The 18773-nt window shown below is 38.8% G+C and overlaps 1 protein-coding gene and 1 long non-coding RNA gene across 3 annotated transcripts in view; one reads left to right on the plus strand and one right to left on the minus strand.

Annotated features, from left to right (window-relative positions):
* cfap126 (cilia and flagella associated protein 126) overlaps positions 1-15682 on the plus strand; it is a 21541-nt gene extending 5859 nt beyond the window's left edge. Inside the window, exon 5 of one of the 2 annotated variants that reach the window (XM_036144541.1) lies at positions 14829-15682. In XM_036144541.1, coding sequence (XP_036000434.1) covers positions 14829-15083 — 255 coding nt within the window. In that variant the 3' untranslated portion in view covers positions 15084-15682. The remainder of the gene's footprint in view (positions 1-14828) is intronic. The other variant, XM_036144560.1, reaches the window with a different exon arrangement.
* LOC118565039 lies at positions 10858-11857 on the minus strand. The gene is made up of 3 exons (XR_004932136.1): positions 11815-11857; positions 11372-11646; positions 10858-11064 (listed from the first exon to the last, which is right to left on the minus strand). It is a non-coding gene; the product is annotated as an uncharacterized LOC118565039 (long non-coding RNA).
* Positions 15683-18773: the final 3091 nt, after the last annotated feature.

Consider the following 18773-nt stretch of genomic DNA (forward strand, 5'->3'; position numbering starts at 1 on the left):
CTTCAACATGAGTCTCCCAAGATTTTGTCTACACTTTGGTCTGCAAACCAACACACAAAACCTGACAATAGATTTACCATAGTGAAAATGGTTGGGACGGATGGTTCACAAAGATAAACTGTTCAGTAGAAGTTTTTTTCAGGTCCTTAAAGCTGTGATCAGCCCCTTGAGTCCATGTAAAACCTAAGTCAGCAGCCTCTCGTTGTACAACTTGCATTGGTTCCACTAGCAAAGTTGGGACGGAATTGACTAAAGATATTAAACACAGAAAGGAACGTATAGACTCAATATTATGCAATGGTGGGGCATCATGGATGACTGCACTGTGAGTTGTCAGAAAGAATACCATCCTTGGAGATCACATGGCCTTCGAAATCTAAGGCTGGACTTTCTGAATGTACATTTTTGCATGTTGAGTGTCACACATGCAAAACATATCATGCAAACAGCATGCAGGCGTCCATCATGTTCCTGTAGAGAAGATCCTGCAAGAATCAGGTTATCCAAAGATTATGCACACCATGTAGCCCTTTAAGCAAAGTTGCCATCATTTTTTGGAATGCCAGGAAATTAGCAGAAAAGTCCTCTAAGTGGGATAAAAGCTTTAAGGTCATGATTGTCATCATGCAGTGGAAGTTGATGGTACCTAAAGGCCAGATCTGGGGTGGAAAACAAAGGAGAACCCCTGATCTTACTGAAAAGTGTATCCATGTGGGGGGCTGTCAGCAACAATAGCTTTATTAGTTTCTCTTAAATCAACATGCAGTCTAGGTCAGCCCTCTTTTCTTGTTGTCACCACAACAGGATAAATCCAGGGAGAGGCATCTTTGCATTTATTTTAATGCTGTCCTTCAAAAGCATATTTAGTTCCTCTCACAATGCTGCTTGTACTGCAAAAGGAATTGGTCTGAGTTTTTGATGTACTGACTCTACATCTTCACCTATTTGACTTTGGCACAAACCCAGCAGCATAGCCAGTTGAAGCAGAGTCTGTCTTTGTAAGCAGTATAGGTTCAGCAGAAGAAATATAGTCAAAATCAGGGGGTGGGGCATTGAAGGAATTGTGACTGAGTGTCTATTTCAAGGCTTTTTTTCATGTTCATCCCCATCAGAAGCAGAACCAGTGTTGGTGTCAAGGGTAATCATAGCTTTCAAACGTCCGAGTAGGGAGTAAGGGATGTCTTCTTTTAAGTAAATTATTTGTTTCACATAGTGAAAGGACTCTCAGGAAACTATGTGTTGTATAGTTATAGTTCGATAGGGACTGATTATCCTTATCAACCACTAGTTCACAGTCATTAGCCTCCCCTGAAGCAGTTTAAATAAAAAACACTGTGCAAAGCAGTCTATCAGTAGCATTAACTTATCTTGCAGTCACCATTGACTTAGCATTGTTTAACTTTAGAAAATTTCCAGTCATACCCCGGTTGCAGGGCAGCCTCATGCATTCGTCAGGTGGTTTGTTGATCCACAGTGAAAGCATTGTTGTCTGTGCCACGCTGCTCATGTGGCTATTTTAAAGGAGAAGTCCGGTCAAAATCAGAATCCAAACTGCTGAAAGTACTTTAAATATAAAACTACTACATACTGTGCAAAAAATTATAAGTTTTTTTAATTAATAATAATTCTCATTTAATCATGTTTATTTGGAGGAATCCATCTTGGTCAAGAATAGTACTGTCACCTCCCATTTTTTGACGTCACTCGGCGGACCCGCTGTTGAGCAAGTTTCAACGCACTGTTTGTCACGTGCACTATTTTCCAAGATGGCGACGGCTGGTGCTCTTTACGAAGCAGAGAGTGATGAAGTATTTAGTGACAGTGATGGGAGTTCTGTGGAGTCATCATCATCTGATAGCGATATGGATGTTTTAGAAGAGTTTCTTGACAGAAACCGGACTTTTGACGGAATCCAGCGTACCTATTTCCATTGCAAACTCAGTCGGGTCCTACAGAATATATCTATACACGCCTGTGTGTGTGTGTGTGTGTGTGTGTGTGTGTGTATGTGCGCACTCCGCGCAGCACGGCTTTGAGCCGTGGAGCGCGGAGCGCGCACATACACACACACACACACAGTGGAGGAGAGATCGCTGGAGTGACTTAAGTTAGCTGATTATTATAGTATAAGTATTAAAATATAAGAGCATTCCAGCACATGCTGGGCGGAGCACAGCTTTGCACCAGCGCTGCAGCTGAGCGAGTGCACACACACAAACACACACACACAGCGGAGGAGAGATCGCTGAAGTGACTGTGTTGAAATAAGCAACGTTTTTTCCACTTTTACCAGTTGTGTTGGAACATCCAATGGCCATGTACGTGGGCATTGTTCCTTTAGCAATAGCTCGTGGGAATGTCAGCGGTGAAGTCCTCTGGAAATCCGAAAAAAATATTGATGATGGCAGCTGTGTAGAACGGCTCCTATTGACTTTGCATGGAAAGCAGAGAGAAATACTGTCGCCGCTTCCGCTCTTCCACGTCACAGGATGTGATGTCAAACGCCCCTTACTGCCCATATTTGGGCAGTCATGTCAGCCCCCATACACAGTGATTCAGACAACAATTTATGTTTTTATTTTCTTATTGATTAAAGATAAGTTCATTTAAATAACCACAAACGTATTAGTTTTAGTTATAGCTAATAATACCCTGATTTTTCCTTGTTGACCGGACTTCCCCTTTAAGAAGTAGCAACCCAACGTCCTCTATCCTCATTCTGATGAGGTCCAAGCTGGTCCACTGAAAACTTTGGACGATTGTAGGCCATGTTCCACTTGACGTGTCAGTGTGATAGCATTGTCCATTGAAAGGGAAGATTCTTATAAAAGTATCTCTCACCTTTTGTGCATAAGCCCCCTTGATAAACTAGTCCCATATCATTGAATTTTCCATGGATCCATAAGCATATGACAGTCAACTTATGTAGGCCAGTAGTTCCTACTGACTCTTTGGAATCACATGCTAAAGTATAATTCTAGAGAAAAACACAATAGAGGAGAAGTGTTGGGTGTTAGCTGCTAGTATCACCCTGCGATAATCCATCTACATCACCACCAATATGGATATGGAAAACTTCTCTGCCAGGGAGCATCAGTCCACATCTTCAAGGACTACACGCCACAGTAGTCCTTGAAGATGTGGACTACTGTGCATTCTTGAGGAAATAGTTTCTAATCAAGTATGTGAACATTTACAAAGTAATCACCTATTTGAAGAGTGTCAGTCGGGTTTCAAAGCTCATCATAGCACTGCAACAGCTCTGGTGAAGGTCACTAATGATATTCTCATGGCCTCAGATATTGGACTTGTGTCTATACTTGTCCTGTGATCTCAGTGCTGGAGAACCAAGAAGGTTTTCTCCAAGAGAGTTCAGGGAAAAGTTAAACTGAAGAGCAACAACATTATTGTTAAGGACAACAAGAGCGAAGTTGGTCAAACTGAAATATAATTTTATGATTTACAAACTATGAACCTCGCATTGATAAAAGAAAAGAAAAGAAAAGAAAAAGGACACTTCAGCTTTCTATACACCAATGGGCACACTGTATTTAATAACCTAAATCAGATTTGCAGATTTAGCAAGGCTTTCTCTCATTTTACGCACACTGAAAGCTATTAAGTTTTGTCTCTAGAGAGTGTTTGGTTCAAAAACTTGTTCACGGCCCTGAAGCACCATGTGTGTGGGTGGACGGGAAACCCAGAGCCTGCAGCAGACTGCTGCTCGCTGCTGCAGGCTCTGGGTTTAACCAAAGAACACTCAATACAAGAATGTCAATATTCATTTATAGCAATGTATTAGTGGAGTTTTTTGAGAATACACAGAATCTGAATTTCCAGACATTTTTAACAAGAATCAAGAAGCTTTATTATCATTATGTGTTACCTTATTGACATTTTTGATGAGGCAGGCTCAGAATGCTCACAATTACACAACACGCCAGATTTTACAAGACATGATCTTTCAATCTTTTTTTTTATTACAAACAGTTGATTGCTCTGGCCAACAATAAGCCTTGATGGGCTTAAGCATGCATACTGTCAAGTGAAATAGAAAGCTGTCTAACCAGTAGGGTGTTTGTAACATGTAACAGATTATGAACTGGCCTGGTGTTTTGTTGATATCCAGCAGGGGGTGATGGCCCTCACAATTTTTGAATGAAACTGTTTTTGAGACTATCAGTTTTTGATTTAATGCTCCTGAATTGTTTCCCTGATGGAAGCGTGACAAGGTGCATTGCCCGGGTGGGTGGGATCTGTGGCCCTACTAGAGGTTTTCAAATAGAAACGTACAGCATTTATATTGGCCCTTTTCTGGACTTGTGCAGTATAGACTGTGTCTAGGTCCTGTAGACAGCATCCCACAATCCTCTGCACTGTCCTCATCACCTGTACTAAATCCTTTCTCTCCTGCACTGTCCAGCTTCCATACCACACTGAGACACAAAATGTTTTCTATGGTAGCTCTGTAAAAGTTTTTTAACAGCTTAGTAAACTGCAGTCTGTTTCTGTTTACCGAGAAAGACGAGCCGTTGTTGAGCCTTCTTTACCAGGTGGGAGATGTTCACAGTCCAGGAGAGGTCAGAGGAGGTAATGCCCAGGAACTTTATGGTGTCCCCACTCTCCACCACCTCTCTCTGTATGCAGATAGGAGCATGTTCAGTCTTCCTGGACCTCCTGTAGTCCACTAAGACCTCCTTAGTCTTGCTGGTGTTCAGAGAGAGGTTGTTCCTGGAGCACCACAGTGTCAGATTATGGACCTTATCTCTGTAGTGGGTCTTATCATTGTTGGATCTGAGACCCACCACAGTGGTGTCGCCCGCAAAGTTCATAACCATGTTTGTGGGGTGAGTAGCAGAGCAGTCATGGGGAAAGAGGGTGAAGAGGGCAGGGCTGAGAACACAACCCTGCGGTGTGCCAGTGTTGAGGATCAGTGGAGCAAATCTGTGTTTCCCTATCCTCACCACCAGGGGCCTGTTGGTGAGGATATCATTAATTCAGGGGCAGAGTGGTGGAGATAATCCCAGGTTGTGCATCTTCAGGACCAGCATGTTTGGGAGCATTTACATTTTAGCATTAAACAAATGTGTTGTAAGCTAGCTATAGCTAGCTATAGTGTTAAACACTAGCGTTTATCTTACTTCCCCCATTACCAATTTACAGCTAACCAGAGCTTTTTATTTTTTATCCTCCTTCTGCTCCTTTCCCCTTCAGCTGTCTCTCAGTGTGTCTCTGCACTGCTGTGACAGCCTGGGGGCGAGGGAATGTCTGTCCTTGGTCTGCGAACTTCAGCAAGGCAACCAGACCCGACTGAGCTGCATAGACTGGATGGCCAGGTCATCAGGAGAGAGAGACAGGCTGGCACATCGTGAAATATTCCTATGCCCCAATGGCCAGTCTGCCCTGAAACCCTCTTTTATTAGCGTATGTCAGTTTAGAAATTTCCACTTCAAAAACAGAAATCAACAAACTGTGATATAATAATGCAGCTTGAGCTGTTAAAAAATAAATTTACAACACGTTCTTTATAGCACAGTAGGTTTACCTGTCAACACTAAAATTGCCCAGTTATATTTGCCTGTTTAGGGAGAGTACACGTTTTTATATATCATAGCATTTGTAATTTTCTCAGCTTTAATTTGAGCCATATTTTATAAAATATTGGATAAGAATTAAGAGTGCTACGGCCATTTATTTATTTATTTATTGACAGATGAGTGCTCATTCCGCATTAGAACATCAAGACTCAATGAATAGCAATGGCGCCTGTGTGAGCACCTTATTGTCTATAGTGGAGGAAAGGGGATGGCCTATACAATGTACCCTCCCCATAGCTGTGCAGGCAGCAAGAAGCTGTGCCTTATTTTATTAGTTCAGGCTTATGTGTGATCCAGATGTTTATCCCAGTGGATTATGTTATACTTAAAAAATATTCAAGTCCTTCTGACATACACAGTAGTACCAACATTATTATGTCATTAATGTTTTTATTCAGAATAATTGATCTACAGCTGTTTTTACAGATTTCTTTAAAGTGTTAAAATCACATAGTAATGCTTACAAGTGGCAGAGTGCCCAACACTGATGGTTGGAGATGGGCCTGAAGCCACCCCTAGGAGACATTCACCAGCAGGAGGAGAACAGAGAAGAGCTGAGGCAGGGGCAAGTAGAGTAATGCGGGGGTGAAAATGGCAATGGATAAGTGCCATTATTGTCCTTGAAGTTCATTGTGATTAGTAATCTAAACGGTCACTCCTGTGTAGCAGGAGCAGTAAATCTCTCACCACTGTCTGTCTCTCAGTGCTAGGAGATATTGGTAGAGCATCCTTTGAGTGAGTCCAGCAGATAATTTCATGAAGGCTTAGACACAGCTAAGTCTGTCTATGGAGATAATTTCTTGACAAAACGTTGTAAGCAAAAAAATGTGTTGCACACAAATAAAACTTGTTTTGCACACAAAAAGATATGTTTCACACACAAAAAATTGTTTTGCAAACTGTTCGCCAACCTTGCACTCAAAATATCATTTATAAGTTTTCCTCGGGTACAAAACGGTCTGTGCTTGCACAAAACAGCCTCTGCTCGCACAAAGCAGCCTCTGCTCGCACAAAGCAGCCTCTGCTCGAGTACGAAACAATCCCACCACCGCTGCGGTAAATTTGTGCCCAAAGTCACGTGATGCATTAAGAGTTGTTGTTGTTGTTGTTCAGACTTCCCGACAGCAGGGGGCGCACCCGAAAGAAACTGAAACGCGCCGGTTTGGCTGAGGAAGAAAGACGTGACCATAGATATCCATAATAAAGGCTAGATGTCTCGTCCGCGCTGCTGGCCAATGGGGGTCGACGTCCGCACGTGGCGGCCATCTTGCCACAGGCAGCTCGCTCATTCGTAACATTGTGTTTCAATGGCGCATGTACTTAAATAACCATAACTTCCTCAATTGTCTAACGATTCTCAAACTGTTTGGTTTGTTAAACAAAAGTCAGACATGTAGTTATGACACTGCACACTTATGAATAATTATAACCATGGAATTTCATATGAAAAGAACTGAATAGAACATACAGGTGCAATAAATATACACATGCACAAGGTATTTATGTTTATACACACACACACACATATATATATATATATATACATATATATATATATATATATATATATATATATATATATGTATATATATATATATATGTATATATATATGTATATATATATATATATATATGTATATATATATATATGTATGTATGTATGTATATATATATATATATATATATGTATGTATATATATATATATATATATATATATGTATATATATATATATATATATATATATATATATATATATATATAACACTTTTATTTGGGTAAGATAAATAATTACACAGTCCTAATTTATGTATATTTACATACAGGATTAAAAGATGTCGGACATCTATGGGTCAGTCCGCCTTCTCAGTGAAAGCATCACATTTATGGAACTCTTTGCCTCTGGAGCTTAAGTCACAGACTGATGTTCGACTATTCTGCACAAGATTGAAAAAATGGTTCAAAGACAATCAAAAGTGTGAACACTAAACTGGCTTGTACTGTATTGTTTCTTTTAACTTTTCTTGTTTTTTATGTATTTGTGTGTTTTTACTAACCTCCCTCCCCCGTAATGTTTACACCTTTTAAAAGCCTAACCAGGGACGAAGGCTGCAAATTAGCCCATGGCTACAAGCCTTATGTACTTGGACATCGGCCACCTGTTTGGTTGCAATGTTTAATTGTACTGTCCCTGCCAAATAAATAAATAAATAAAATAAAATAAAACATACTTTTATAATATGAATATTACTGTTATAATAAAATATGAAATACTGACAAAAAAGGCTTATTGTGTGGCAACCTCTTGGTGTAGAAGCATAATCCAGGTTTCAAATTAAAGGTAACACTTAGAAGTTTCATGTAGACTATTTGGATTATATATCAGGGGTAATTACACAAAAGTTCCTATTTTTAAACCATTATAAAAGTGACATTTATTTGCTATTAAAATTGGTACAATAGTCCCCTTCACAAGTATATATAGATGTAGCATGTTGAAATCCCCACCTGTGATGGTATACACATGGTATACTGTGATGGTATACACATGGAAGACAGAGATTTAAAAAAATGACCCAAAAAACATAGCTTGGCTAATGCCCTTTGAAAAGGACGGTTTTATTGAGCTTCTGTTGCATGTTGTTGCTCTGTAAGCTAAGGTTAGTTATTTTGGCAATGTGGTGCAGCCTTAACTTAAAAAACAAGGACACAACCAATGTTAACAGCGTATGGTGGTGGCTGTCTATGCCATACTGTGTTTCTCCGATGTGCTCTCTGAGCACAAACACATCCTCTGACCCTGTCCTCTTCCGTACAATGTACACTACCTCTAGCCCTTTGATCGGCTGTGATCGTCTGGTACATGAGGTCTGACGAATGACCCACTCAGCTGCCCTGACTACCATCACTGTGCCTTCTAATGGAATCACCAGATTTCCATTGTTTTTTTTAACTTCAGCAGGTGGTAGCTCTGGTCCTTGATGGGAGATGCAGCATCTGTTAGCAAGCTGGCACGGCAGACATCACAAGACAGCTTTTTCAGAGCCCGTCGCACAACAAATCCTGAAATAAGAGTTGGTATATTAAAATAATTTAATAATTAATAATTTAATAATAACTACAACCACATCCACAAAGATTGTAATTTATGCCAAAGATTAATTATCATACAATCGTTATTGGTGTCAGTAAAACCTATATAATTAACCAGTGGTCTCAGCCTTGATAACTTGCGCAAGTAGCCGTGATGCACAACTATGCTGCACGATTAAGTCATTTTTCGACAAGAAAATCTGCAATTTCGACATGTTCAAGCGTCAAGAATTATAGCCACGTTCATAACGTTTGTAAGAAACCAAACTGTTTGTAAATCCGTCAAGAATTAAATGAGATAAGAGTATTTGTGTTCGTGCTGATCACTCACCTTACATTAGGTACCCCAGAGCACGCCAGAAAGCTTGCCTGAGGCAAGATGGCCGCCGGTGATGACGTTTGAGACTCCGCCGTAAGACATCTAGCCTTTATTATGGATATCTATGGACGTGACACCATAGCTCAGTGCAGCTAACAGCATTAGCACCCCACAGGTAACTTTCAAAGCTTTCTCGGTGAAAAAGTAACAGCTCACTTTGCAGATAGAACATGTAAGATTTCAGTTAAAGGTACTGCTGTGTTACAGTAAGGGACCATGTTACGTTTTAGAGCAAATTACATGAAAGCTAGCCTTAGGTTGAACGCCATGCTAAAACAACTTTTGCTTTGTAATGTAACCCCACTGGTTGGCTTCTCCCTTTACTTTGTTGTCAAATAAATAGTACCTGAGTGGATACCCAGATAAATGCATTGTTAACAGATTATAATGTTTTTTATGTTGTTTTCAACTGACTGTCTGTTGTTCTTATTGGTGTAAACCTAAATTGGTGTTTGGATATGATAATTTATCCTAAAACTGTTAAACCAATGCATGTATGCTTATGTGCAAAACGGATTCTTAAGCAATTTAAAATAATTGCAACGAGTGGATATTGATTATTTGAAAATTGGTAAGGAAATTAATTAAAAATTGCGTTTTCTAACATAAATATGAATGTTACAAGTAAAGCATATAGCAGCAGATCTAGATTATATCTCACTACCTTTCTAACTCCTTAATTTCTTCAAAGTAAAAATGAGGTCATCTGTGCCCAATTGCAAATATGTGTTGTGCACTTAATAAAATTGGTTTGGCCATGGCAAAAACCACAGCTGGAATTGGCCACAAGGGCAGATATTTTCTTAAAACGTTTGTTTTCCTCTTGGTAATTTTTTTTTTCTTTAAGAGGAGTATTATCCTTTACATATCCATATAACATATCTGTTTTCCAGCATCCACTGATGAGGTGAAGGTCATCAAAGTTCTGGGCTGGATGGAAGGCTACCAGATCATCAACCTGCTTTGAGACACGCCGACTTCCATCACAAGACTACCAAGACTTGAACAATTCAAAATTTTATGTAATCTTTAAACATACGGCAGATGATTTGAGCTTGTTTAAAAATAACTTAATATGTAACCGTTTTAGTTCCCAGTATTAACTACTTTGATCACTAACTGTTGCAGCATGTCCTTCATAGCTCTTAGTGGAGCCGTTTAGGCTGGAAAAAAAAGGCCAGGTTTGAGGTTCTAAATTTCCTGACAGTCTTACATGCAGAAATTGTTTTTCATAGTCCTGTTTTTGGCTTCATCCATTTCATCTGCCAGTTTGTTTTATACAGCCCGCTTTATGGTAATACATGGATTGTTTACTGGGAAAAACCTGGAGAATGAATGGAGTTCTTTCAGTCTTGATTTCAACAATAAAAGCAATCCTTGTGGAAAGGTGTATTAACTTTGATTGATATTGGTAAGAATTGGAAATGAAGACTTTATGAAAGGGTATGTTTATTATGCAATGTGGAAAATAAAGGACTGTTTAATTTTCCCACACTGTTTGCATCCTCAGGTTTATTAACAGCTCCATGTGCCCTTTTTTCCAATAACCTCAGCATTTTCAAAAATTTTATACAGTACCATACACATTTACCATCATAATCCCAGCAGTTCTACACTTTATTCAGTGAATGCACTAACTTAGTTACATTTCCCTGGCTAGATTTTACTACTTAAAAACCTTTTGCAACAATGGTAACCACAATAAGATTAAACCCGTAAAGTGTTGGTCATACTAGAGAGTAGCAACATATATATATATATATATATATATATATATATATATATATATATATATATATATATATATATATATATATATATATATATATATTCTGAGCCGTGCGATTCAGAATGTCCCAGTGCATCCATGGCTGCCCTCAGTGCTACCAAGTTGTTCAGGGCTCAACACATTGCCAGTTTCAGAAATAGTGACCCCACAGTGTGGGTCATCCAGCAGTCCACTGTTGTCCCAGTCAATATGAGGCAGGCAGAGTCCCTGCAAGAAAGATATATAGAGAATAAAAAAGAGGCTGTGATTCTGTTGCTACAACTTACTGAATATAATTAAATTTATGAAGCTAAGGATGGAAAAGCAAATGACTCCAAAATCCATTAATTATTTTGAAGGACCATAATAAACAGATTTCAAAGAAACCAGTTTCAGTGCCACCTCTCTGATGTACTCAATGTTTTGTTGTATTGGAGTGATCAGATAAATGATCAGATAAATTAATTTCTGGTTTGAAATATACGCATTAATGTGAGAAACTGTATAATAGCCAGCACAAAAAAATCCATCTTACCTCTGTGATTTCTGGTTCTACCACAGCATGCTGGATGCTTCCTATCTTCCATAACTGACTGAGTGTTAGATTCCCCTCAGTTCTGAGTGAATGGTCATCTCAGCCACTGCTGATGGTGTGAAAACTTAGTTGTAGTCTTGGGACAAATAAATGGTGACAACAGAAGTTATCTAACATGTTTGACAGGTCAAGCGAATTGTTGTCCTCTCCTGAGTGCAGCACATTGTTGTGTATGTTAGTTCCTGCGCACCACACGTCTCCAAAGACGTTTAATTCTGAAAGGAGAGTAAAGATCAAATCATAGTCTAAATACATTATTTTTCAAAAGTCCGTTACACAGCATTTTTAGATCAGAGATAAAACTAAACAGGGCCTTTAACTAAAATCTTACATGATCTATCAGTGAGCTGTTACTTTTTCACCGGGAAAGTTTTGAAAGTTACCTGTGGGGTGCTGATGCTGTTAGCTGTGTTATCACGTCTCTCTTCCTCAGCCAAACCGGCGCGTTTCAGTTTTTTTGGGTGCGCCCCCTGCTGTCGGGAAGTCTGAACAACAACTCAATGCATCACGTGACTTTTGGCACAAATTTACCACAGCGGTGGTGGGATTGTTTCGTACTCGAGCAGAGGCTGTTTTGTGCAAGCACAGACCGTTTTGTACTCGAGGAAAACTTATAAATGATATTTTGAGTGCAAGGTTGGCGAACAGTTTGCAAAACAATTTTTTGTGTGTGAGACATATCATTTTGTGTGCAAAACAGGTTTTATTTGTGTGCAACACATTTTTTTGCTTACAACGTTTTGGCAGGAAATTATCTCCATATCTGTCTTTCAGCACGTCTTCATACTTGTTGCCCTTGCTTGGGCTAATGCCGCTATTAGCAATATGGGAGGTTGTTTTGGTGAAGTCCCCCCACATCAGAATGCAAAACACAGAAAGTCTTTTCCTTCAGGATGGACAAGACTGATCAAGATAATTTTTTGTTTCTCACAACAATCTTATCAGAAAGTCCTAAAGGTGGCACATGCCTATTGAAGTCAGATGCTCTGACAACACCCCAACATGTGTTTAGCTTGTCTTTCTTTCAAAGGTCCATATCATGTCGGGATAGAGCACGCAATCAACAGCTGACACAAATACAGGACATGTGTCCTACAGTGCTGGGATTCTAAATCTATTCTTCTCAAACGGGAGCCATTCTCAGAATCATGCAGAACACTTTTTCTGACTGTCAAAGGGACGTTTGAAAGTGAAAACTGGCAAAGAAATCAGGTAGATTGCCTTAAAAATGCCAAGTTACAGTGTTTTAATCATGTTTTTTTTTTCTTCCATATTAATTTATTACTTTCATCTCTTTATATTTTCAATGTATTAACAAATATCAATATTTCCAACTATGTAAGAAAAACAGCTTTTATAGGGGGACCAAAAAAGTAAGCCTAAATGTCTTTAAATTAGCTTTTTCCAATTTGGATATCCAAAATGGTAAAACGTTTTTGAGGGTATTACTTCATTAAATGACTTGTAGAACATACATTTCTAATGTTATCTCTTTTGTAGAAGGAACATTACGCAGATTGTTTAAAATTGGTTGTCTCAACACAGAGTAAATGCAAGAAAAACTTAAGTAAAGTTCTTAGATTTGACAAGATAGAACTTATATAGTTGAAACCATAAGTTTACATACACTATATAAAAAGACGCACACACTTTTTTCCTCACAGTCAGACATAAAATCTGAACCTTTTCCTATTTTAGGTCTGCTAGAATGACCAAAATTATTTCTGTTTGCTAAATGCCAAAATAACAAGAGGATTATTTCTGAGAATAATTTATTACTTTCTGCATACTTAGAAGTTTACATACACAAAGATCACTATGCCTTTAAATAATTTGGGAATGCCCAGATGATGTCATGTCTTTGGAAGCTTCTGTCAGATTTATTGATGACATCTGAGTTGATTTGAGACACACCTGTGGATGTTTTAAAGGCACACTTAGAACACTGTGTGTCTTTGTAACATAATAGGAAAGTCAAAAGAAATCAGCCAAGATATCAGAGTAGTGTGGACTTACATATACTTGCATACAAGTCTAGTTCATCCTTGGATATTATTAAATGCCTGCAAATTGTAAATGCCTGAAGATGCCACAATCATCTGTCCAAACAATTATTCGCCAGTATAAACACCATGGGGCTGTCCAGTCCATATCACTAAGGAAGGAGATGGGTTTGTGACCCAGAGATAAACATGCTTTGATCAATGCTTACCGACCAAATAACTAAAGCAAAATATACTTTGTGAAGATGCTGGCTGAAGCTGGTGATAGTGTGTCATTATCCACAGTGAAACGAGTTCTTGACCGACATGGGCTGAAAGGCTACTCTGCCAGGAAGAAACCATTACTCCAAAACAAACACATGAAAGTCAGATTACAGTTTTCAAATGCACACAGGGACAAGGAATTACATTTTTGGAGACATGTCCTCTGGTCTGACAGAGCTAAAATTGAACTGTTTGGCCATAATGACCATCATTACACCTGGAGGAAGAAGGGGGAAGCTTTCCAGTCCAAAAACACCATCTTAACTGTGAAATACGGAGGTGGCATCATCATGCTGTGGGCTTGTTTTGCTGCAGGAGGGACTGGTGCATATCACTAAATAGATGGCATCATGAGCTAAAAACATTATGTGGAAATTCTGACGCAGCAACTCAAGACATCAGCAAGGAAGTTGAAGCTTGGGCGCAGATGAGTCTTCCAAATGGAAAATGACCCAAAGCATACAGCCAAACTGGTTACAAAGTGGTTTAAAGATAACAAAGTCAATGGTTTTAAGTGGTCATCACAAAGCCCTGATCTCATTCCTATTGACAATTTATGGACAGTAATGAAAAGGTGAGTGAGAGGAAGGCAGCCTTTAAACTTGGCTCAGTTACTATATGAGCAAGTCGTACAGTTTAAAGGCAAGGGTACCAAAATGTATGTAAACTTCTGAGCATCAATAAAGTAATAAAATAATATCTAAAAAATGATTGCCCTCATTATTCTGTTATTTAGCAAATAGACACAGTTTTAGTAATCCTAACGGACCAAAGACAGGAAAGGGTTATTCAGATTTCATGTCTGAAAAGGAGAAAAAAGCGTATGTCTTTTTATATGGTACATGTAAACTTCTGGTTTCAACAGTATACAAGCACAACAAGCTTAGAAAAAAGAGTCAATATGTTTGCTAAAATTACTCTTCATTTTATAAGCTATCATCAGTTGCAGTGAAACTGTGTAAAACTTAGACACCATGCTTGTCAATAATACTCCTCCTGTAAATGAAAGAATTTTCTGACTTTAGAATTGCTGTCATGATATTCAACTAGGAGTTATTATTACTTTATTGCTCCTTTAACTTTCATAATTCACTGTGCTTTATAATAACATACAGTGAACTTTCTTTCAGACCAGCGAGACCAGCGAGACCAGCGAGAGCCGCGTCTCACAGAGACATGAGGTTTGGTCATCTGCTGAACAAGCCCTTCAAACTACACAGCAGGACAAGCCAAAGTGTGCAACCGAAGAGAATCAGTCTTCGACACATACTGCTGGGGATGAAACCCTCAACAGGCCTGAGACCACAAGAGGAAGACCACAGAGCAGTAGAGGAAGCAGCTACATCAACCTCCAGGCACACAGAGACTGTCAGCTGGATCATTAAATATTAGTACACCATAATAAAAACACAAGGAGTTTTTCGAGAATAGCAAAGTACTAATTGTTGAACACTGTGTTTTTTTTATTATTCTGATGATAGAACCCTTCTGGAAAGAAACTAGCAAAGTAGTTGATATTTAAAGCTTTAAATATAAATATAAGCTTTATATTAGATGTTTAGCATCAGAGTGAGGTGAACAGATTAATTGTTCACCTCGCAGTGACATTATTTTTTTATCGCTTTGATTGCGTGCTCACTACCGGCAGTGTGCTGCTCTGTCAGTGGATGGAGCGTGCGGCTTGACTGAGCTCGAGCACCTTTCAGCGGTGCAACTCTGCGAAGCTCCCCACTTTATACAGAAAGACAGACCGGCTGCAGGGAAAGGCAGACAGCCGCTGCCTTGGACCATAAGAGGTGGATCATGGATGGATGGACACTTCAGAAACAGTTTTCAGGTTGAAATGAGAGAAAGCCTCGGTCTATTTACAGATCTGATACAGCGTGTCTGGTTACAGAAAGCAGAAGTGTCCTTTTTCTCTTTTTTATTTACCCTTCAGGCGTGGTTCATGATTTGAATATAATAAAATTATGTTTCGGTTTGATCCACTCTGTTCATAGTGGTCCTTAATATTAATGTGTTGCTCTGCAGTTTTTTTTAATAGTAAATAAAGCCCTTCATGTTTATTTATAATAACTACGGAAGTACGACACTGCACACGGGCAGCAGGGGATAAACAGGGAAGCGGCTAACGGCTATTAGCATCTCCCTGCAAAGTAATAAAAACAATGAAGAAAATTTCAAAATCCAATGTAAAAAAATGCAAACAAATAAATAAAATGATTCCAAGAGGGAAAACACTGGAATAGCACTGGGAATACAGTATGAATGTTGGTGTTCACTGAAGCGGACACTGAAGCTGCCGAGGCTCAGATGTGACCGCAGTGTTGATTGACATAAGCAAACCTCCTTATTTATACTGTAATAATAGTAATACTCTTCAAAACAATTTTATAAGTAGATTGATTGATTGGTTCTTACCTTGATAGTAATAATTATATTTATAATGCCCTTTACTTTTCAAATAAAATCTCAAAGTGCTATTATGGCAGCTTGAGACAGTATTATACTTTGGGAAACAGTTCCCAAAGTATAATACTGATTTGTGGATTTCTTTTGCAATCACATACATACATAGCCTGGGTGCCATTCCGAACTTAGTCCCGCCCACAACGTTTTAGGTCGGGAAGTTCTGACTAGAATTGAGTATGACATGTCAGGCTAATACATACATACATACATACATACATACATACAATTCCCACTGCTTAATAAATATTCAAGATAGGGATCACTAGAAATTGTGCAATCTTAGGCAAGGTAATGAATTAGCTGCATAAATCTGAAATTCAGTTTAATATAATAGTCAATATTAATAGTAGTAAAACTTAAAATCCAGGTTTGCTGTTATCCTCCACCCGGTTATCGATATAATCTGTTAACATTGCAGGAACCGTGAAGCTGATTCCATATGAATCAGTTATGTACAGAACCCTTGCTTTTGGTTTGAATGATTAATTTATATTGAAGAGACAAGCAGTATAATAATTGCTGAAAGGAAAGGGATTACCATGTTGAAATTATGTTAATGTAGAGCTACAATAATAACAGCTGGATGAGCAAAGGCTATTTTATACCTCGTGATTTGTAAATGTTCACAGGACACAGCGGGGGATTATAGGATTAACTGCTGCGACTGATTTACTCTTGCTGAGTTTTTGTCCGATATTTTTACCGACATCAGTGCAAAAACATGCTTTCCAACAACTTTTGTTGACTTGGTTTAGCTAGTGACAAAAAAACGATCAGTTATTTACATATCCACCTATCCATCCATTCATTCATTTTCTAACACGCCTATCCCTTGTGGAGTTGTGAGGTGTGCTGGTGCCTTTCTCCTGCTGTCAAGAGGCAGCGTACACCCTGGACAGGTCGCCAGTCTATCGCAGCTATTTACATATCAGATTTTTGTAAACTGCTATAATTTTGTGCCACACAGACAAGGGCTGGTTTGACATGAAAGCCTTGGGTAAACTATTTCATAGTATCATGGTATTTATACTAATAATAAAGAGAAAAATTAATAAAGTGGTCTAAATTATTTGATATGAAACATAAAATGTAAAATTTTTCTCAACTGCTGTTATACTTTTTTTATTTTTTTTAAATGTCCCAATTTAGCCAAATAAACCACAACAGCTTAGAGATCATTCAGCAGCTAAGTTCCTCCTCCTGCTGCCTTGATGTTCTACCCACAGCATTCTTTAAGAAAGTTTTGCCTGTCATAGTGTCTGATTTGACTTAGATAATAAACACGTCCCTTCTGTCAGTTGTGTTCCCCCAGTCACTAAAAACAGCAATTATCAAACCACTGCTGAAAAAGAACTATTTAAGTAAATTACTTCTGCAGAACTACAGGCCCATCTCAAACTTCCCCTTTATCAGTATTATTGAAAAAGCTGTGTTTCAACAATTAAGTACAGTGCTGGTACTATTGGATCTCAGTGCAACATTCAATACTGTCAATCACTTCATTCTGTTAGAATGCCTGTCGACCTTTCTGGTACAGCACTTTGCCAGTTTAAATTTTTATTAAAGGACAGGGAATTTTTTGTATCAGTAGGTAACTTTACATCAGAGATGACAAAAATCCCATTTGGGGTTCCCCAAGGGTCCATCCTGGGTCCCCTCCTATTCAATATCTACATGCTCCCTCTAGCTCAGATAATAAAAACAACAACATCAGCTACCATAACTATACAGACGACACACAGCTCTACATCACCATGTCACCAGGTGACTATGAACCAGTTCAAGCACTGAGGAAATGTTTATAAGAGATCAATGCCTGGATGTGCCATAATGTTCTTCAATTGAATAAAAACAAAACTGAAGAAATAATCTTTGGACAAATAGAGGAGAGATCAAAAGTTAGCACACTGCTTCAGTCGCTTCAGCTAGAAACCACTGATCAGGCCCAAAATCTGGGAGTAGTGATGGACTCAGACCTGAACCTCCAAAAGCATCTAAAGACAAATTACAAAGTCGGCCTTCTATCACCTGAAGAACATTTCTAGGATTAAAGGACTGATGTCTCAGTAGGATCTGGAAAAACTAATCCATGCGTTTATATTTAGTAGAATTGATTACTGCAACGGTGTTTTCACAGGTCTGTGAAAGTGGGTCAGACAGCTGCAGCTGATCCAGAACGCTGCTGCACGCGTCCTCACTAAGACTAAGAAAGTAGAGAACATCACCCCAGTTCTAAAGTCCTTACACTGGCTCCCTGTAAATCTGTAAATCCCTGAATATCTTAGCACCTAAATACATCACAGACTTGTTATCAGTGTATCAACCCTCCAGACCACTAAGGTCGTCTGGCTCCAGCCTACTCTGCAGAACCAGAACCAAACACGGAAAAGCAGCATTTAGTTCCTATGCTCCACTTATCTGGAACAGTTAGAAGTATCTTGTTATTTGCCTTTAAGAGGAGGGATATTAAACCTCATGATGCTCTACCTCCTGTATTTGTATTATAATTTTCTCAGTAGTTCTCCAGTCCAGCCTGCCTTCAAACAAACTAAAATAATAAACTGTAAAGCTATGAGCCTTAAAAACAGATGCATTTAATGAGA

The sequence above is a fragment of the Fundulus heteroclitus genome, chromosome 1 (genome assembly GCF_011125445.2).
Source record: "Fundulus heteroclitus isolate FHET01 chromosome 1, MU-UCD_Fhet_4.1, whole genome shotgun sequence".
Taxonomy (NCBI): Eukaryota; Metazoa; Chordata; class Actinopteri; order Cyprinodontiformes; family Fundulidae; genus Fundulus; species Fundulus heteroclitus.